At 41.4% G+C, this 22,981-nt stretch overlaps 1 protein-coding gene across 1 annotated transcript in view; it reads right to left on the bottom strand.

Annotated features, from left to right (window-relative positions):
• AP1S3 (adaptor related protein complex 1 subunit sigma 3) overlaps nucleotides 1–22,981 on the bottom strand; it is a 72,317-nt gene that overhangs the window by 13,545 nt on the left and 35,791 nt on the right. The window contains exons 3-4 of the mRNA XM_055398070.2: nucleotides 5,255–5,433; nucleotides 3,055–3,163 (exon numbers count right to left, since the gene is read on the bottom strand). Of these exons, the coding sequence (XP_055254045.2) occupies nucleotides 3,055–3,163; nucleotides 5,255–5,433 (288 nt within the window). The remainder of the gene's footprint in view (nucleotides 1–3,054; nucleotides 3,164–5,254; nucleotides 5,434–22,981) is intronic.

Genomic DNA, 22,981 nt, shown 5'->3' with positions numbered 1-22,981 from the left:
AAGAGGCATTGCCTCTTAGCTTCTATAAATTGGGCTTCATGCTACTTAAGAAAGACCAAAAGATTAACTAGTTAATCCCTATAAATCTCTTGGGAATTGAAAAGTGCTAAAAGGAAAAAAAATACATAACTTAAATAAGTAGCCTGAGATTTTGATTCATCTGTCACAGGAAGGTAACATTTTCTAGGGTTATGAGAGGCTCAGTACAGGTATTTTTTTGGGAGAGTACAAGGGCAAAATTCAAGGAAACCTTCAGTATTAACACAGAGGAAAAGAAGACCAAAGAGAAATATATTATACCTGAAATGATGTCATGAGACTCAATATTGCTGGGTTTACTCATCACAGTTAATTAATAAAAACCAAACACCTACTAGGCACAGAGCCTTGGGCTGCTCTTAGCTTAATGAAAGATTCATTGAATTTTTTTAGTGCATTAAATTTTTGTCCATGACAAAGACAGGTATGCCAAAATAGGATGAAAAATTAATGGCAGAGAAATTGGAATGCATTCTGATTCTGCTTATTCTTTAACTGGGTTTAGAATAAGTGAAGGTGATTCAGATTCCCTTGAGAAAGCAACGTGTTCTAAAATATCTGATATTTGGTCAAATAAGATTGAGATCAAAATTCTATCCCAATTCACATTATCACTGTTGGATACATCTAAGAAAACACAACAGGTCACACCACAGTGCAGAAATGAGGGGGAGAAGGCAGGTTATGGGAAGTCTGAGCCTCAGGAGAACTCTTTTGCAAAAGCCCAAGTCGGCAGTTTATTTCAAAAGAAAGTACCGCAATGTCAGAATTCATTTGAATAACTGAAAGCATAAAATTAAATAAACTCAAGTTTGAAAAATGCCATTACATATTTGGAAATATCTCTTTAAAAATAAACTTGGTGAACCAGCAGAGAGCAAAAGAAAAATGGTCTGTCTTATCACTTCTAAACACTGACCAACAAACTGAAATTTCTGAAGCAATATTTAGGTCTTATAACATCATTTACAAAGGAAAAAAAAAAAAAGGAAGAATCAAAGACAGAAGGGAAGGGAGGGAGGGCAAATTAATCCGGAAACCTTCCAATTCCAAGTACTCATCTTTGTGAAAACTGTTGCAACAAATCTTATAAAACCTTAACCAGTACCTCTAATGCTGTTCATTCCATTATACAGAATACACTACAGAAAACTCTATGGAAGCAAATTCTCCTAACAGTACTCAAAAATCTTCAATGAACAAGGGAGTGGGGAAGACAGTATTACTGAGAAGAACACATTTTTCTAGTCTACTAATTCATTTCTTGAGACTGAACTAAATAAAAAGTTTCTGGAACATTTGCTAAAACTTGGCCCAGAGCTGGTTCCAAGTGTCGGAAAAAACACACTTAAGTCCCTGGTCATGATCTCCAGAGACTTGCAATTTGGTGTCAGGCAAACACTGTACAAGTTGAGAATAATACAAGGCTGTTCCATGTTGCTGGAGCACTGGATATGCCAGGGAAAAAAAGACAGAAAAGTGAGAAGGTTGGAGAAGTGGGGTCTGGGACCGATGTGTAGAACAAGAAAATGCAGGGCTAAGATATTTGAATTTTATCCACTAAAGCTGGAGGAGAGTGAGTGAGGAGGCATGTCATCTGAGATCTGTGCCTGGGAAGGATGGTGATAACGAACAGGCCAGAAAAGGGAAGCAGAGATGAGCCCAGAAACAGAAAGGGGCAGAGAGGAGGTTTAAAAGAAAAGCAAAACTGTAATACCAGTGCGAGTGAAACAAGATGAGTTTCAGTCCAGTCTGAATAGATGGAGGGAGACTTAAGTAAAGGGTGGAGAAAGATGTAAGAAACACTGTCCTTTTGCACTGAAAGATCCTGGGGCATAATAATTCTAATCACAAGACTGAAGAGGTTTTCAGAAGATGATTTTAGTCCTTGTTACATTAAGGCTGAGATGACCACGGAGAAGCCCAGTGAAGACCATCACCAGCAAAGTGAAGAAGAGTCATCTGGTGATGGGTTTCCAGGAGAGAAAGTCTAGCAAACACACAGGAGAGGAAAAGCAGCAAGAAGGCATTTCAAAGGCAGGAGGAGGGAGGGAGCTGGGGAAGAAATCAAGTTGGGGTCTTGAGAAACACATGTTGAGAGTCAGCAGAACTCAGGGTCAGGGTGAGATAGAGAGGAGCTGATTTAAAGATGGGGTTGTGATGAGCAAGGGTGCAGGGCTGCACAGACGTGAAGACAGGTGAAGAGTAAGGAACCATCACTGGTGTTGACCGTTAAGATTTCCTTGGAGGAGTAAAAGTGAAGCCAAGCCATAAGCTGCCACAAAGCAAACAAGTTCTGGCATGAGGGCAGCTCTGGGAGTATGTTACTAGAAGGTAAATGCGTGGAGGCTGGATAGCAATGTGAAGGGAAAGGATTTTGGTCTTCTTTATTTGTCTTACATACAAATAATATTAAAAACACTTGGGTGTTTAGTAAAAGAAACCAGCGTGTGTATCGTGTCCAACTCTTTGTGACCCCACAAAGAACTGTAGCACAGCAGGCCCCAGGCTCCTCTGTCCACAGCATTCTCTGAGCAAGAATACTGGAGTGGGTTGCCATTCCCTTCTCCAGAGGATCTTCCCAACTCAGGGATTGAATCCAGGTCTCCCACATTGCAGGCAGATTCTTTACCATCTGAACTACCAGGGAAGCCCCCCAAAAAAAGAAACCAGAGAGGGGATTAAAAAGTCAGAAAAGAGAAGACAGCCCGTGGAGACGAAGGGACAAAATATTAAGGAATCCTTCACAATTAAATTCTAGTTCATGGAAGCAAGGTGTCTGGTTGTGGCTCAGGCCTGGAGATACACACGCCACCTGCTTCTGATAAGCATTGGATCTTCCGTTTACTAAGAATTATAGGAAGTAGGGAAAGCCTTCTGTTCTGGTCCTCGGTACAAACACAGTTCATACCATAGACTTGACAGAGAGAGAGAAGAAATGTGACGACAGACTTAGAACTGAAGTCAGAGTTGGGGTGGACACCAACTCATTCTAAATACCAGGACACCACTTACATTTCCAAAGTATTTGTCCAGCAACTCCACATAACGATGCACAATCTCTAGGGTCAAGAGCTCATTGTCCTGATTTTCTACTGCACAGCAAAAATATAAACTAGCATACCTTGAAAAGGAAAAAAAAAGATAACATAAAATAGGATGACACATTACACAAGCTGACGATGGTTTTTTCTATGAATATGCAGTTACCTCCTCCTCTCCAGGCAGTCTCCCTGTTCACATTCAAGAGGGAAACATCATTCACCACATTCAATATCCTCCCAAAATGTAAACAGCATACAGAAAATACATGGTGGTGACTGGATCTTTTCTGTTAATTATGTGAAAGATCCTCAGCAAAACTGTACCTTGAGGTGCTGTGATCAGGGGACAGAGCCCTTTAATTGGGGTCTGTTCACGCTTCTTTCGGAGAAGGCAATGGCAAGCCACTCCAGTACTCTTGCCTAGAAAATCCCATGGATGGAGGAGCCTGGTAGGCTGCAGTCCATGGAGTCGCTAAGGGTCAGACATGACTGAGCGACTTCGCTTTCACTTTTCACTTTCCACTTTCACACATTGGAGAAGGAAATGGCAACCCACTCCAGTGTTCTTGCCTGGAGAATCCCAGGGAGGGGAGCCTGGTGGGCTTCCGTCTATGGGGTCACACAGAGTCGGACACGACTGAAGTGACTTAGCAGCAGCAGCAGCAGCACGCTTCTTTTGATGGTGAATTGTCCTGTCTAAAGTCCAAACCCCTGACCAAGGGGCCCAGGGGCCCACATTGTCCATCCTCTCACTTCACGTGGGACCACAGTACATCCCGTCCTCAGCTTGTCAGGTCCTCCCTCCCATGTGTGTTTCTTCTGCCTAGAATATTCCTCCCCTCCCCATTCACGGGGCTCACTCCTACTTCTCCTGTAGCTCTGAGCATGGATGTCCTTGCCTTCAGGAAATCTCTGTGCTCTTTGACTGCCCTGGATGCCCCTGCCATGCATTGCTATGCCTCCCCTTCCCACAGAGTGTCTAGCACCATTCACTCTATATTTCATGGCCTGTCTCTCCCCGACTGGATCAGTGGCTTCCCAAAGGCAGGTACTGAGTCTGCCTTGTTCACTGTTGTTTATCCAGTAGCTGTAAACAGTAGCTGTTGAGAGAACTGCTGAAGTCTACTCTTCACGTAATAGTTTAAATCACAACTGAACCCAAAGTTGTAGAAACTAGCAGGAAGAGAAAAGCAAGTATTCCCTTTTGCCTTTCCATCCCTGGGATGCTTATTACTGTAAGGGGCCTTTGCTTACATCTCTCATGATGCTCCTATGAAAAGCTTTGACACAGGGCCCAGCAGAAGCTTTGCCCAGGCACTTTCTGGTAATTGACTCCATTAAATATAGCCTTCAATGTTACCCTTGTTTTTCCCCTTCTGGTTTCGTAAACATCCCTTGTGAGAGCCTTTCTAATGTGCATTTTGCTTCTGAAAGTTGCAGTATGATGTTAGATGCAGGGTCAGATCAGTTATGTTCTGGTCCTGGCTTAGGCATCAGGTGTCTGGGTCTTCATGGGCAAATGACTTTAACTCTCGGGGCCTCAGTTTCCTCAAGGAGAAATTGAGGTCCCTTTCTAGTATGGTCAGGCCATGGTAACCAGGTGCAGCAATGAGAAGATATAAAGGCTTTAAAGTCAGAAAAAAAATCTGGATTTTTCCACTCAATTATTGCAACTGGGGATTAATTAGATTAATTATTTAAATTCTCTGTAACTTCAGTTTCCTCATCTGCAAATGTGAATAACAAAGACCTTCTCATCTTTCTATCACATTAACCTTTTTTTCTATAGCATGTTACTAACTGAATCTGTTTTGTTTACTTAATAGGTGAATAAGTTCCAAGAGACCAGGAATGCTCTTGTTCGCTCCTGCATCTACAGTCATTGGAACAGTGTTGGAAATATAATAGATACCCATAAGATATTTCTTGAATGTATGCATACATTATCAACACTTAAATTATCTTAAATAAGTATCTAGAATCCATCCTGGTATTTGAAAACCATTCAATAAATGAGAGTTCCCTTCTGTTTAGTCTACTGGTACAAACATTTGGGCTTCAGCCTTCAAAGGTTACAGTAAATGATGGAATTGGTGCTGCAATCTAAAATGCTTAGGATTAAACAAACCAAACATTAATGAGAAATTCAGTTCTCAAAAAGTTACTCACACCTTTTATAAACAAGTTTTAGCTCCTTCCAGTCAACAAAACTGCTTGTTCTCTGACCACGGGAGAGAATAATCTGAACAATTTCACGCGTGATCTTTTTCCTTTCCTTGTCAGGGAGAGTAGTGTACCATTTCTGCAGCCGTAATTTCCCTTGTCGACTGAAGAGCAATATGAAATGTATCTAGAACAAATAAAGGACAGAAAAAAAATGGAATTTGGTCAGATAAATCATTCTACCATAGATACTAAAATTCAGCAGCAGGGTTTTCAAAGGATTATAAGTTGGAAAAGAGGAAAAATACTTACCAGTGTGAAAACTATCCCATCTGGAAATGACATTTAATCCAAAAAGAACAAAGAAATGTATACAGTGCAAACATAGCTTATTTATACTACAGGAGAGAGAGAGTTTCTCTTAATTCATTTTATGAGTCACAAACTCATTATAGGGATGTATCATCTCTCCATTTCTCCCATTGCCCCAATCCTTGTAACTACTGTTCTACTCTCTGCTTCTATGAGTTTGATGTTTCTAGATTCCACATATAAGTAATACCAGGCAGTATCTGTCTTTCTGTGCCTGGCTTATTTCACTTAACGTGATGTCTTCTCAGTTCATCCATGTTGTTACAAATTACCGGATTTTCTTCTTTTGCAAGGCAGAATAATATTCCATTGTATGTATGTATGTATGCATGTACACACACCATACTTTCTTTACCCATTCATCTGACAGTGGACACAGGTTGATTCCATATTTGGGCTACTGTCAATAACACTGCAATGAACATGGGGGTGCAGTTACCTCTTTGAGAAACTGATCGCCTTTCCATTGCAAACATACCCAGATGTAGCATTTCCCTTGGAACTATACCTAGAAGTACTATCATATGGTAGTGTTACTTTTACAGTTTTGAGGGACCTCCACACCATTTTTCATGATGGCTGTACCAATGGACATTCCCACCAGCTGTGTGCAAGGGCTCACTTTTCTTCACACCCTCACCAACATTTCCCATCTCTTGTCATTTTGATAACAGCCATTCTAATTGGTATAAGGTGATATCTCATTGTTCTTTTGATTGACATTTCCCTAATGATTACTGATATTGAGCATCTTTTCACATACCTGTTGGACATCTACATGTCTTCTTTGGAAGTATGTCTCTTCAGGTCCTTTGCCCATTTTTTAATCAGGTTATTTGTTCCTTGCTATTGACCTGCTTGAATTCCTTACAGATGTGGGGTATTAACCTCTTAACAAATGTATGGTTTGTAAAGATTTTCTTCCATCCCATAACTTGTCTTTTTAGTCTGCTGTCTCATTTGCTGTGCAGAGGCTTTGCACAGAGTTTGATGCAATCCCATTTGTCTATTTTTGCTTCTGTTGCCTATACTTTTAGAGTCATATCCAAAATATCATTGGCCAAACCAATGTCAATGTCAAGAACTATTTCCTGTATGTTTTCTTCTAATAGTTTTACAGTTTAACAGTTTCAGGCCTTACATTTAAGACTTTAATCCATTCTAAGTTGATTGTTGTATGTGAAGTGAGATAAGGGTCCAATTTAATTCTTCTGTATGTGGATGTTAGTTTTCCTAACCATTTATTAAAGAAACGGTCTTTTCTCCATTGGGTGTTCTTGGCACCTTTCTCAAAGATCAACTGCTACTGCTGCTGCTAAGTCGCTTCAGTCGTGTCCGACTCTGTGCGACCCCATAGATGGATGGCAGCCCACCAGGCTCCCCCATTACTGGGATTCTCCAGGCAAGAACACCAGAGTGGGTTGCCATTTCCTTCTCCAATGTGTGAAAGTGAAAGGGAAAGTGAAGTCGCTCAGTCGTGTCCAACTCAGCGATCCCATGGACTGCAGCCTACCAGGCTCCTCCGTCCATGGGATTTTCTAGGCAAGAGTACTGGAGTGGCTTGCCATTTCTCAAAGATCAAACTAAGTCTCAAATGTAAGTTCTTTGAGGATTACTTGGCTGAGACATTTATAATCAAATTATCTTTGGCATCACAATAAATATTTAACAATTTAGATAGTGTTGACCACATTAGGGAGAAGCCTGATTTTATTTTCAATTAAGTTTCAAAATGTGTATTTGAAATGCATGTTCCCATTTCAGTGGGAATTTTAAAAGTTTTAAATGAATAGAAGACACTGTGAAAACTGGGGGGTTAAAGATTTGTTTTTCAGAGATTGTCAGATGATCTGATCTTCATTTTATCTGAGATTAAGTTTTCTCAGTCTACAGTATGAAAAGATCAATTCCAGAATCATAATTTATTTTGTAGCTTTTGTTTTTTTATGAAATAAGATTCATAACTGAGGCTAATTGTGTCATGGAGGGAATGATATATACTAGGAACCAAAATAATTAAAATTCTCAAACTTTACAAATATTCAACTCTTTTTATTAAAGAGATTTGGCTCTGAATGTCACAGCATATGTCATATGTCATACAAACTCAGCAGGTGGAGATATCTGAAGATAAAAAAAAAAAAAAAAACAGGCTCTTTCTTCAGGGCATCCCCTACCGCCAACTTATAGAATTTGAGGTCTTCTTAATAAGTTATATTCTCTCTTAGAAAAAAAACAAGACCTTATAACAAGGTCTTGAAAAACCAAGACGTAGAAAATGAATAGAAAGCAATTTATAAAGTCCTGCTCGTCTAGTCATTTTAAGAAAAATCACCCTCAGTCTGGAATTTTAAGCCTCTAGTTAGAACATAGCATTTTCTTAAACACCCATTTCACTAACAGTGCAGGCATAGATAATTCAATAATGAAACTACTACCACTTTCTGAGAATCATATTGACAGAAAGATATTTTTAACTTCTAAGAAGAGATCATCATAAAAGGGACATTCTAAAAGTACAAAATTGAATGGGAATAGAATAATAAAACCTCAGGATCTTGAGAACAAGGTTCAGCTTTGGATTATCACCAGTAGATTATTCAATCCTATTTCAAGTGAATGGTCAGATCTTTGCTGCTGCTGCTGCTGCTGCTAAGTCGCTTCAGTCATGTCCAACTCTGTGCGACCCCATAGACAGGAGCCCACCAGGCTCCCCCGTCCCTGGGATTCTCCAGGCAAGAACACTGGAGTGGGTTGCCATTTCCTTCTCCACAGATCTTTGCTAGAGAAATGAAATTCACATATTTTCTGGGTGTTGACTTCGCATTTTCTGTCAGAACATTTTCTTCTTCCCATGTAACCTAAATCTCTTCTGTTACAATTTAAACCAATTTTCCCTGATTTTATCCACAGAGCATATTAAAAGACAATATATCACTATCCTTGAAATGATAAGTAATTCTCCATATATATGAAGACAGGCTTTAAGGTATATCTGGAGTCTTTTCCTTCCAGAAGAAATTACCTGGTTTCATGTCTTCTTATTGGTTCTATTACCAGATTTCAAAACTGTCAGTTACAATTCCTCCAGGACTACTTCACAGATAAATGTCACTTTTAATTTAAAGAGCTCAGATCAATGCCCAAAGTTCCAGTGAGAAGCTGGAATTATTGCTGAGTTTAATTGTGGATTACTTTCTAGTTCTCTTACAACCTTCTCTCAAGATCAAGTACCTGCCTTCTTAAATGGATCAACAAGGTAGAAAATAAAGAACTCTTTTTCATTCTAATGATCAAGAACATAAAACCCACATTCATGAAGTCATTTTAAATATAAAAATGTGTTTCAGATTCAAAAGAAGCAACAAATAGATTCAAGTTTATCCAATCATTGCATTGATTAAGACAGTGTTGAAAGATTTCATTCTCTCAGGTTCTGCTCTGAGGAAAAAGTAGCTTGTATTGTAGCATCTAGTATCTGTTACATCTCAAACTGAGCAATGTAGCATGAGAAAACTGGTGGAATACTGTAGTGACTCACAGGAGTTCATTGCCTCTAGCAATTAATGTTATCCAATTAATCTGCTTAGTCATTCAAAGCATATTTGGATAATACGTTTCAAGAGATTAATCAAATACCATTTTTGATTAGCATTAGCTTAAAGAGTATGAAAAAAAAAGGCAATTGGAAAGGGTTTCATGAGGAACGCTGGGCTGGAAGAAGCACAAGCTGGAATCAAGATTGCTGGGAGAAATATCAATAACCTCAGATATGCAGATGACACCACCACCCTTATGGCAGAAAGTGAAGAGGAACTAAAAAGCCTCTTGATGAAAGTGAAAGAGGAGAGTGAAAAAGTTGGCTTAAAGCTCAACATACAGAAAACTAAGATCGTGGCATCTGGTCCCATCATTTCATGGGAAATAGATGGGGAAACAGTGGAAACAGTGTCAGACTTTATTTTTGGGGGCTCCAAAATCACTGCAGATGCTGATTGCAGCCATGAAATTAAAAGACGCTTACTCCTTGGAAGGAAAGTTATGACCAACCTAGATAGTATATTAAAAAGCAGAGACATTACTTTGGCAACCAAGGTCCGTCTAGTGAAGGCTATGGTTTTTCCTGTGGTCATGTATGGATGTGAGAGTTGGACTGTGAAGAAAGATGATGGCCGAAGAATTGATGGTTTTGTTGGAGAAGACTCTTGAGAGTCCCTTGGACTGCAAGGAGATCCAACTAGTCCATCCTAAAGGAGATCAATCCTGGGTGTTCACTAGAAGGACTGATGCTAAAGCTGAAACTCCACCTTTGGCCACCTCATGCGACGAGTTGACTCACTGGAAAAGACTCTGATGCTGGGAGGGATTGGGGGCAGGAGGAGAAGGGGATGACAGAGAATGAGATGGTTGGATGGCATCACCGACTCGATGGACATGAGTTTGAGTGAACTCCAGGAGTTGGAGATGGACAGGGAGGCCTGGCGTGCTGCAGTTCATGGGGTCGCAAAGAGTCAGACACTACCGAGCAACTGAACTGAACTGAACTGAATATACACAGAGTCGACTTAAATTCAAGTTGATGTCATGAACAAACTTCATCTGACTTCAGAAAACAACACCCAAGCATTTTGTTTCAATAACATTGCTGAGAACAGAGTAATGCAGAGGTTGACTGGTAATCCTCTTCTGGGAAATACCAACTCCAGAAATAACCCTAAAAGCTCAGTGTGATGAGCAAGGCTGATTTCTTATATCTAGACCAACTGCTCTGGCCTCTGGTGGGCATCTGGCTTCACCAAGATCTCCCTCCCTCATTCAAGGTTAACCTGAGATGATCCGAGAGGAAATAATCACATTGGCAGCTAAATTAATTGTATTTCAGAGACCTTAAAGTACAGATTATTTATTCATTCAATGCATATTTACTGAGTAACTGCTATGTGCACCATGAACCTACAACATAAAACTTCTTTATCTTCTTTACCTTGAACAGCTTTTAATCATGACAAAGAGTCAAAAAAAAAAAAAGGTAAACATATTTAATTAAACACAGGCCTTTATGTCCTCTGGTGGTGGTTGGTGGTTTAGTCACTAAGTCATGTCTAATTCTTGTGACCCCATGGACCGTATCCCACCAGCCTCCTCTGTCCATGGGATTCTCCAGGCAAGAATACTGGAGTGGGTAGCCATTTCCTTCTCCAGGGGATCTTCCCGACAAAGGGATCAAACCTGGGTCTCTTGCACTGCAGGTGGATTTTTTACAGACTGAGCTACCAGGGAAGCCCTTACCTCTTCTATCTCCCAAAATGCCACTAAAATGACAATAGTAAAATTTCTCTAATGCGTGAACCCCCAAAGGCCAGGAGAATGGCAGGGGATGTGACAGCAGCCAAGAGATTTCAACAAGTCTTTGGAAGATGGAAAGAGACAGAAGACGGATAACTAACTTGGCAAATTAAGGAAAATTATAGCTTAAGAGGTAGATTCCAAAGAGGAAACCAGAGAAAGCCTGAGAGCAGCACTTGGGGGTACCATGGCCCCCCAAAATTCTAAAAACAGGGACACTGGCTAAAGGTCTACCTACAGAGTGGTTGGCATGGGCCACCTATGGCATTCCTAGGGGGTTACAGTTAAGTGAGAATACCCATGCATGTGTACACACACAGCACACGTGCACTTACACACACTTCACAGTAAGCTCCCAGCTGCTTTACTCAAGGGTACAGAAAGTAAGTGGAGTCCAGGCAGCTGGGGCATCTCTTGGCTCAGCTTCCTATGGCCCCCAGTCAGTAACGGGTAGCAAGCAGCTGGCAATGCCAACAAGGCTTGGCTTGCCCAACCCGAGAAGCTCAAATTTGTGCAAAGCCATTTCTTCCCAGGTGGCCAAGTGGTCAAGAATCTGCCTGCCAATGGAAAAAATGCAGGTTCAATTCCTGGGTCAGGAAGATCCTCTGGAGGAGGAAATGGCAACCTGCTCCAGAATTCTTGCCTGGAAAACTCCACAGACAGAAGAGTCTGGCAGCCCCATGGGGTCATGAAGAGTTGGATACAACTGAGCACGCACGCACACACACACACACACATATATTTCTTCTTTACTTAAGGCTTACGTTTACCTCTCAGGGGACTTACACAAGTAATCTACATCCACAAAAAGAAATACTTACAGACATCTGCAACCCTCCTGGATCTTAAACATAATTCAGAGCTGCAAAGCTATATATGCATCTTCACCAAGTGAGAAACATGCTCCTCGCCTCTACCACCAAACTCTGTGATATAAAAAAGCTCATCCATTAATTAGGAAACTGAATGATTCCTCCCTGAAGACACTAAATGGCAGAGAAAAGACCTCTAGGTACTAACAACAGAGCCTCCTGGGCCACCTAACTATGCCCCCAGAACTGTCTATTAGCATCTTAGCACCCACTTTTAAATATGAGTAGAGGCTAAGGATTACCTGACATCTGATCTGAGAATAGCCTCTAAAGTCAAAGAAAGAGACTGAAAAGAACAAATAGAAAAAAAAAGTAAGTAGTGGATACAGTAAGAAAGCATGGAGCAGGACAGACTGTTTCACACACACACAAACCTGAGTATGCTCAGAGTTCAAAGAAGATGCAGTTCCTACATCAATAAAACAAAAGCAGGATTCTACGGAAGAAAAACGAGACAAGAAAAAAACTCTTGTGAATTAAAAAGTACGATAACCAAAATAAAGCCAAAAGACTCTCCAAGAAATGAGAACAAACAGAAAAAAAGACGGAAAATTAGAGGAAAAGATAAAACTATTGAGGAGTCAACCCAGAAGGTGCAAAATAAAGAGCGCTAAAATAGAGATAATGGGAGAAAGTCTCAAAGAAAGAATTCAAAAAATGTCCTAAGTCTCACAAGATGAGACGTCAGATTAGATAGGCTCATCATGTGCCCAGCACAAAGAATTTTAAAAGGACATTGCATGAAAGAACTCTTATGATAAGGAGAATAGCTTAAGAGATTCCAGGAGGACAAAAAGTTCACACTCAACAGATCAGCAATCAAAAGAGCAAAGGACTAGACTCCTCACCTGCAGCTGTTGGAAGACTAGATGTCTACATCCAACCAAATTATCAACTCAGTGAAAGAGAGGAAGAGACCTTTGAATTTTCACCCTTGCATAGACTAAAAATGAAGAGAAAAATAAAGAAGAAATTTGCATCCAGCTTCCCTGGTGGCTCAGTGGTAAAGAAATCTGCCTGCCAATGCAGAAGACACAGATTGCATCCTTGGGTAGGGAAGATCCCCTGGAGAAGGAAATGGTGACTCACTACAGTATCGTATCTTTTCCTGAGAAACCCCATGGACAGAGGAACCTGGCAGGCTACAGTCCGTGGAGTTGCAAAAGAGTCAAACACAAGTGAGCAACTCAACAACAACACATAACTTCCTTAGGAAGCCACTGGAAGATGTGGCTCAGCAAAGTGTAGGAGAGAGTTAGATATGGTTACCTAGAGTACGGGCTTCCCAGGTGGCACAGTGGTAAAGAGCCTGCCTGCCAATGCAGGACCAATAAGAGACACAAGTTTGATCCCTGAGTCAGGAAAATCCCCTGGAAGAGGGCACAGCAACCCACTCCAGTATGCTTGCAGGCATCAGAGGATGAGACAGCTGAATGGCATCACCGATGCAATGGACATGAACTTGGGCAAACTCCGGGAGATGGTGAGGGACGTGGAAGCCTGGAGTGCTTCAGTCCACGAGGTTGAAAAGTGTCAGACATGACTGGGCAACTGAACAAGAACCTAGAGTACACGGAACCCAAAGCAGAATGGTGGTGAAAGGAAAGACCAGAACGACAGCCACATACCAGATCAAGAAAGCAACCATTTCGGACAGAAGTGGTGGAGGCAGGAGGAAGAGGTGGGGAAGGGAGTGATAGAATTTATAGATCATTTCATTCCTTTCTATAGTTGGAAAAAATATCGATAGTCATCTGAAAGATCTGTCAGACGACTGGGGTGGGGGGAAATAATGATAGCTATACAGAAACCCAGACAGTGAAAAAAACACTTACCGTCTTCAGAAAAAGAAACGATACAAGCAAGAAATCATAATCTTAGCTCTTAAAACTACTTTGGGAGAAAGAGAAATGGGGAAATATGTGTGTGAGCAGAAGAGAAGTACATGCTCAGTTACCATTAGTCAGGAGATTATGTAAAGAATTATGAGTAGGAAACTGCCAGCATAAGCATATTATTTATAAATATAGATGGAAATAATCAAAGTGCTTGGTTGCTCAGTCATGTCTCTTTGTGACCCCATGGACTGTAGTCCACCAGGCTCCTCTGTCCATGGAGTTTTCCAGACAAGAATACTGGAGTGGGTTGTCACCAAAAGAAAGGCTTGCACTTATTGAAACTAATTGCCTCTAGGAGAAGAACATAGTAAAGAAGAGTTGCTGTGTTTCATTATAAAGGAGATATACCCAAGTAGATCTTTTAAAATATGCACATATAGTATCTATATTTAAATTTTTAATGGAATTAAAAATCAATAAATAAGGGATGGTAGATTACCTATATTTAACAGTGACATTAAAAACATATTCTGAGATATCTTCCCCTCTCCCAATTTAAACTCTAAACTTGAAGGGAAAAATCCATAAATACATTAAGTGTTCTAAACTATCATTTATGAGCTCTCATTTGATTTTTTCTGATGCAGTTTTATTTTTCAACCTCATGAGTAAGAGTGCTATTAGTTTACTAGCTTCCAGGTGGAATAATATATTTTATGTCCAGATTTTACCTCAATCACATAACATTTGACCAGAATTCTACTCTTCCTAATACAACTTTTTAATATATTTTTATATTAATTTATTTTGGGCTTGCCTTGGGTCTTAGCTGCAGTGGCTCACAGGCTTTCTATTGTGGCACATGGGCTTAGTTGCTCCACAGCATGTCTTCCAGGACCAGAGATTGAACCCACATCCGCTGCATTTGAAGGTGGATTCTTAACCACTGAACCACCAGGGAAGTCCTTCTAATATAATTTTTAAAAAGAGAGGACAGATGAAATTTTTTGGAGATTCTGTGCTATTCTTCATGTACTAACAATTCCCTATACACATATACCCCACCCCACCCCCACCCCAAGCTTTTCCCTGTGGAGCAAAAACGTTCTCCTATGAAGCTTCTTTTCATACTATCGGTTTCTCAGTTCTCTTACCATTTTGCATGTTTCTTCCTGAATGATGTTTAACTCCACATTTTGCTTATAACAAGGACTCAACAAATACAGGTGGAACTGTTGAATTTTGCAAAATGGCAACTAGCTCTGTCTTAATATTCTAAGTAGAGAACTGAGTTTTCTACGAGGGTTGGAGAACGCTGTGGTTTGGGGTTTTATTGAGCATCATGAGTTGAAACTGGGATTATATTTCTCCAGATTCAGTAAACTCAACTATCGCTTGTTTTTTGCCAAATCTTCTGGCCACTTACCCTGACCGATTTAATAGTTCTCTGGCCAGAAGAGTTTAATAGCATTTATACACCAAGAGTTCCAGCTGCTCTGTTCTCTCAGCTAGGTCAATTATACAAATGTTACACACGACTGGTCTGGGCACTCATTTCTTCAGGGCCCCACTGTATATCTGCAAGTAAGAATGATCCCTTTAACAATGTGCCTGGGGACTTTCCTGGTGGCCAGTGGTTGAGAATCTGCCTTCTGCTGCAATGGACATGGGTTCAATCTCTAGTCAGGGAACTAAGATCCCACCTGCCATGGAGCAACTAAGCCCAAGTGCAACTACTGAGCCATGCTCTGGAGCCTGCACACCACAACTAGAGAGTCCACAAGCCACACCGTAAGATCCCACATGAGACAAAGAAGATTCTGCATGCCGCAACTAAGGCCTGACAAAGCCAAATAAATTTAAACAAAACAACTAGCCCGATTTCCTTCCTCTAAGCCTTCTCTAAATACAACAAGACCAACCCCCAGGACTGCTGCCTCTCAGGCATCTCCCTTTGGTCTATCGCAGGAGCTTCCAGAAAATAGAAAGACAGACTATCCACTGCTTCTTCATCAGCCTCATTTACTCACTTTCTCATTGAGCTCCAGTTCTCTCTTCCACAAACCAAGCTGCCTTCTTGGTAAAAAGGTAAAGCAAATGACCAGTGATCTACCTTGGCTGAATGAAGCAAAAGCTGGAATCAAGATTGCTGGGAGAAATATCAAAAACCTCAGATATGCAGATGACACACTCTTAGGCAGAAAGTGAAGAACTAAAGAGCCTCTTGATGAAAGTGAAAGAGGAGAGTGAAAAAGTTGGCTTAAAACTCAACATTCAGAATACTAAGACCATGGCATCTGGTCCCGTCACTTCATGGCAAATAGATGGGGAAACAATGGAAACAGTGACAGACTTTATTTTTGGGGGGCTCCAAAATCACTGCAGGTGGTGAATGCAGCCATGAAATTAAAAGACGCTTACTTCTTGGAAGAAAAGTTATGACCAACGTAGACAGCATACTAAAAAGCAGAGACATTACTTTGTTAACAAAGGTCCATCTAGTCAAGACTATGGTTTTTCCAGTAGTCATGTATGGATATGAGAGCTGGACTATAAGGAAAGCTGAGCATTAAAGAATTGATGCTTTTGAACTGTGGTATTGGAGAAGACTCTTGAGAGTTCTTTGACTGTAAGGAGATCCCACCTAAAGGAAATCAGTCCTGAATATTCATTGGAAGGATTGATGTTGAAGCTGAAACTCCAATACTTTGGCCATCTGATGGGAAGAGCTGACTCATTTGAAAAGACCCTGATGCTGGGAAAGATTAAAGGTGGGAGGAGGAGGGGATGACAGAGGATGAGATGGTTGGATGGCATCACTGACTCAATGGACATGAGTTTGAGTAAACTCCAGGAGTTGGTGATGGACAGGGAAGCCTGGCATGCTGCAGTCCATGGGGTCACAAACAGTCGGACATGACCGAGCAACTGAACTGAACTGATCTACCTTTATTTTACCAGCACACTCCAGGTAGAAATAAGAAGATGTGTCAGACCAAAGTTTCCCAGAAGTCAGTTACCCATGTTTTTAGGACAAAGGTTCATTGACAACTGGCCAGTTTTCTAACTTAGTGACCCTTTGAAACTAACTAGTTGCATGCTGGAAGTGGTTTGTTTGTTTGGGCCATGTCACAGAACTTGCAAGATCTTAGTTACCTGACCAGGGATCAAAGCCTCCCTATCCATGAAAGTACCAAATTATAACCACTGAACCACCAAGGAATTCCCTGGAAATTTTAATTTCATCAAACTCATTATATGCCATCTAGTCAAAATTGTGTTACCTCAACCATTGTTTCAGACTTGATCCAGGACATGCTGTGCATTTACCACTGTGTGTATGCGTTTGTGCTCAGTCACTCAGTCATGTCTGACTCTTTGCAACCCCATGGTACACTGTAGCTCCTCTGTCCTCTGGGATTTTCCAGGCAAGAATACTAGAGTGGGTTTTTCATTTTCTTTTAGGCGATCTTCCTGACCCAAGGGTCAAACGCGTGTCTTTTGCATTGGCAGGTGGATTCTTTAGCACTGAGCCATCAGAGAAACCCACACTTACCACTAGGTCAACTCTCACATCCAGCAGTAATGTACAGATGTGAGAGCTGGACCATAAAGAAGGCTGAGCGCCAAAAAATTGGTGCTTTTGAACTGTGGTGCCAGAGGAGACTCTTGAGAGTCCCATGAACAGCAAGAGATCAAACCGGTCAATCCTAAAGGAAATCAATCCTGAATATTCATTGGAAGGACTGATGCTAAAGCTGAAGCTCCAATACTTTGGCCACCTGATGTGGAAGCTGACTCACTGGAAAAAAACCCTGATGCTGGGAAAGACTGAGGGCAAGGGGAGAAGGGGGTGACAGAGGATGGGATGGTGGGATGGCATCACTGAGTCAGTGGACATGAGTTTGGGCAAACTCTGGGAGATAGAGAGGGACAGGGAAGCTTGGTGTCCCTAAGTCCACGGGATCACGAAGAGTCAGACATGACTTAGCGACTCAACAACACACCTCAAATTTGACTCAGGACATGAGGGGCATTTATCACTAGGCCAGGTCACAACCTTGGCCAGGGCCAGAGGCAGAAGAGCAGGTTGGTTGTTAAGTGAGAAGATTCTGGTGATAAGCAGCTTAAGAGTTTGTATTTGCATCCTGGTTCCATTATTTGTAAAAGTTACCTGATCTCTCTCTCTCTCAGTCTCTTCATCTATGAGCCAGGGATGACAACAGTAAATGACATCAGTAATGTCAGAGGATACTGTCTTTTAGTGAGGAGCTTAGCACAGAGTAAGCTCTCAGTAAATACTTGCTATGGCTAAGGAATCATAGGGAGTCAGCCCCACCCACTTACAGTCCCATTTATCTTCACTGAGGCAAGCAAAAAACTCCCCACTTCTGCCTTTGGAATCATTCCACATCTCCTCTATCACTTTTCCCATGTTCTGATGGAAAGTATCCATGACAGTCATTTCATAGGTATCCGGAAAGGCAGTCTGCTGTTTCTTTGGATAATATTAATTAATGGATAACTTGCTGTCTCGCCTTCTTAATCACCCAGTCTCATCAATCGCTTTCTAAAGCTTAAACAATGAATTTCTTCCACTGACACCCCAAACGTGTAAGTAAGTTCTTTAGAGTTCCTTTCTTCCTTTTGATACCTGACCAGTGGTGCTCTGATCATGTATTTATGAGGTTCTCTCCAAGTTCCCTGTAAGGTGTTTACTTTGGGGTCGTCATTTTTTCCTTTGTCTGTGCGGGTGGCTCCAGTTTCTTTTTCTATAGTTGAGTAAGAGCAAGTCGCGCTTTCACCTTCCCTCCTGACTCTTTGCTTGAACCATATCACTTGTCTCTGGTGGGTCACACTCACTCTTTAACCGCCAGTTTCTCTTTCACGGGGGAAATCGAGGACAAGTATGGCACTGAATCAGCTGCCAGCTCCCCTCTCTGGGCCTCATCTCTTCATCTAAGAAACAGGTATCCAAATACCTTGGGTCAGGTATGCAAATACCTTTCATGGGCTGGGCAGAGGCAGGTAACATTTTCAACAAGGTTGAAGGTTCAGTGTAATTCAACAGGAGAATGAAGACACAAAGTCAAACTGGAAATCACAAGTTCCAACTGAAGGGACAGCTTCAACTCAGCCATAGTAAGGTTTTGCCAAGAAAAACAGTCAGCCAGTATTGCCAGGTCTTCAATTTTTTTTTTCCCAAAAGAAGCCTGGAACCTGGATGATTATGCAAAATACTGGGATTATTTTAATATTGGCAATTAATAGGGATAATGACAACAAAACCCTGTGCAAGTCAAACAAAGCACATTGTGAGCGGCTGTGGTCATGAGCTGCATTCGGGCTGCAGGCCTCATTTGAAACTGCTGAATTAGGTGATAGTTGAAGTCCCTCATTTCATGAATGCCATTTACAGCTTTATTGCACTCAACGTGCATGCTCAGTCACTCAGTCATATCCTAGTCTCTGTAACCCCATGGACTGTAGCCCCCACCAAACTCCTCTGTCCATAGGAGTTCCCAGGCAAGAACACTGGAATGGGTTGCCATTTTCTTCTCCAGGGGATCTTCCCAATCCAGGGGTCAAACCTGAGTCTCCTGTGGCTCCTGCACTGGCAGGCAGATTCGTTACCACTGAGCAACCTGGGAAGCCCATGGCACTCAACTGATTTCCCCTTTTTTGTGGTTTTAGAATCTGTTTGAGGAAGTAGACCTCGGACCTCAGAGCCAGGCTTCTACCTTTCAGCCTAATATTATTGTTGAAACTATTCTCAGATCAGTGACCTATGAACTCTTACTCACCAAATTTTTAAACATTTTTGCCCTCAAGATTTCCAGCTCAGGTTTCTGTTTCCACAAATACAGGAAGACAAAAAGTGTATATAGGGAAGCAAAATCTACACAACCTCTTTTTGGCTTACTATGTCAACCTTCTACCTGAGATAAAATGTTGAAAAGCTGCAACACTGGCCAGTGTGTTTCAAATCCTTTCCCAATTCTTGCACACCACCTGGTGGTGGAACGACCTATTTATAATGAGTGAAATGCTCAGTGAAAAAGGAAAATTAGGTGAACTGGGTGAGGGGGAAAGAGGAAGAGGAGAGTAAGAGGAACGGTAAGAGAAAAAAAGAAGGAAATAAGATGGAAATGAAAGTCAGGAGTAATCCACATAGTAAAAGGTCAACTGCTGAGAACTGGCTAGCAGTCATTTATGTAAAGCTTTAAAGATGCTCCTAAAATTGTCTGTTATGACTTAGAAAGGAACTTATGGTTGCCAGGGGGGAAAGGATAGTTAAGGACTCTGGGAAGGTCATGTACACACTGCTATATTTAAAATGGATAACCAACAAGGACCTATTGTACAGTACATGGAACTCTGCTCAATGTTACGTCCAGCCTGGATGGGAGGGGAGTCTGGGGGAGAAAGGATACATGTATACGTGTGGATGAGTCCCTCTGCTGTTCACCTGAAACTATCACAACATTGTTAATTGGCTATACCCCAAAACAAAATGGTTTTCGTGTTAGAAATAAATAAATAAAATGGTTATCCATCCACTTGCATTGCACAATACTGTTTACTGGAGGAAAGGAAGGAAGGAAAGGCGGATGGAGAGATGGATAGTTATATGAAAAGGATAGCACAAGCAGCTCGTGAGGGGCTGGATTTGCATCACCCTACGCTAGTAAAGTCATGCTCAAAACTCACCAAGCCAGGCTTCAGCAATATGTGAACCGTGAACTCCCAGATGTTCAAGCTGGTTTTAGAAAAGGCAGAGGCACCAGAGATCAAATTGCCAACATCCGCTGGACCATGGAGAAAGCAAGAGAGTTCCAGAAGAGCATCTATTTCTGCTTCACTGACTATGCCAAAGATTTGACTGTGTGGATCACAATAAACTGTGGAAAATTCTGAAAGAGATGGGAATACCAGACCACCTGACCTGCCTCTTGAGAAACCTGTATGCAGGTCAGGAAGCAACAGTCAGAACTGGACATGGAACAACAGACTGGTTCCAAATAGGAAAAGGAGTGCGTCAAGGCTGTATATTGTCACCTTACTTATTTAACTTATATGCAGAGTACATCATGAGGAACGCTGGGCTGGAAGAAGCATAAGCTAGAATCAAGATTGCTGGGAGAAAGATCAATAATCTCAGATATGCAGATGACACTACCCTTATGGCAGAAAGTGAAGAGGAACTCAAAAGCCTCTTGATGAAAGTGAAAGAGGAGAGTGAAAAGGTTGTCTTGAAGCTCAACATTCAGAAAATGAAGATCATGGCATCTGGTCCCATCACTTCATGGGAAATAGATGGAAAAACAGTGGAAACAGTGTCAGACTTTATTTTTTGGGGCTCCAAAATCACTGCAGATGCTGATTGCAGCCAGGAAATTAAAAGACGCTTACTCCTTGGAAGGAAAGTTATGACCAACCTTGATAATATATTAAAAAGCAGAGACATTACTTTGCCAACCAAGGTCCGTCTAGTCAAGGCTATGGTTTTTCCCGTGGTCATGTATGGATGTGAGAGTTGGACTGTGAAGAAAGCTGAGCGCCGAAGAATTGATGCTTTTGAACTGTGGTGCTGGAGAAGACTCTTGAGAGTCCCTTGTACCGCAAGGAGATCCAACCAGTCCATTCTAAGGGAGATCAATCCTGGGTGTTCATTGGAAGGACTGATGCTAAAGCTGAAACTCCAATACTTTGGCCACCTCATGCGATGAGTTGACTCACTGGAAAAGACTCTGATGCTGGAAAAGGTTGGGGGCGGGAGGAGAAGGGGACAACAGAGAATGAGATGGCTGGATGGCATCACCGACTCTGTGGACATGAGTTTGAGTGAACTCGGGGAGTTGGTGATGGACAGGGAGGCCTGGCGTGCTGTGATTCATGGGGTCGCAGAGAGTCGGACATGACTGAGCGACTGAACTGAACTGAACTGAAGATTCATATGCTGTTAAGTCCTAACTCCAGTACCACAGAATGGGACCTTGGTCACTGAAGATGTAGTAGTAAGTTAAGATCATACGAGAGCAGGGTGGGCCCCTAACCTATCAATATTATGATAGGTTTCTTTACAGAAAAGGGAAATTTGGAGACTTCCACGACAGTAAAGTGGTTAAGGCTCTGAGCTTCCACTGCAATGGGCATGGGTTCGATCCCTGGTCAGGAAGCTAAGATCCCACATGCCACACCACATGGCCAAAAAATAAGAATAAAAAAGGGAAATTTGGACAAGACGTGCATACGGAAATAACACTGTGTGAAGATAAAGGCAGAGAGTGAGGCGATGCAGCAGAGGCCAAGGAATACAAAAGCTTGGCAGCAAAGCACCAGGAGCTAGGAGAGAAGCACCGGTATCTCAGAATCCCCAGGAGCAACCAGCCCTACTGAAACCTTGATTTTGTACTTTCAGCCTCCAAAACTGAAACTATCCATTTCTATCATTTAAGCCACTCAGTATGTGGTACTTTCTACCAATAGCCCTAATACAAAACTTGTCTCTGGCTTTTAATTTTATGTCTTTAAAAAAAAAAAACAACTCAAATCACCACCATTGTTTTCCATGTTGGTTACAATTCAGAATCATAAAACCAAATTGTCTATATTCCAGAAATAAAGTCAGCAGATTCCAATCAGCTTAGCAAATATTTATTCAGTGTCTATCCCAGTGAGGTACTTAAAATGAAACCACCACTCATTCCTAGACTCACAAAATGACGTTAGGAAGTAATGTAGTAACATTAGGAAGGAACAGAGGTGATTTGGTACAAATCTCATTTTAACACAGATTGCTGGTAACTGGACCCTCGGTCGCATAGTTAAGAAGCAGAGTCACAAACCACCTTCTCAGCCCAAGGCTCTTTGCACTTGGCACCTTAAAACCACTTTTATCCAGCAAAGCTAAAACTACTACTTTTTTTTCCTTTATGCAAATAAGTCAAATCTTATACTAATACCAGAGATGTACCTATAATGACTAACGTTGAAAAATGTGCCAACATCACACTAAGCACATCACATCACCGCATTTACCCTTCATTAAAACTGTAAGATGGAGATTCTATTATTACCCTCACTTGATTGATAAGGAAACTGAGGTCCAACAGAGGTATGTACCTTGCTCTGGGTTACGCAGCAAGAAGGTTCCAAAGTTTGGTTTTCATTCTAGAACCCACTCTTTTTTTTTAAGTAAAAAAAATTATTAGTATAAAGATTTTTATAGTAGCTTTATTATTTTTTAAGACGGTATCTATATAATACAGATATATTCCTTTCTTGATTCTCTCTCTCTGTATCC

Source organism: Moschus berezovskii, chromosome 2 (assembly GCF_049115385.1).
Source record: "Moschus berezovskii isolate FMDL1 chromosome 2, NW_MosBer_1.0, whole genome shotgun sequence".
Taxonomy (NCBI): Eukaryota; Metazoa; Chordata; class Mammalia; order Artiodactyla; family Moschidae; genus Moschus; species Moschus berezovskii.
The sequence above is the reverse complement of the archived record's forward strand: the minus strand, read 5'-3'. Positions and strand labels throughout refer to the sequence as shown.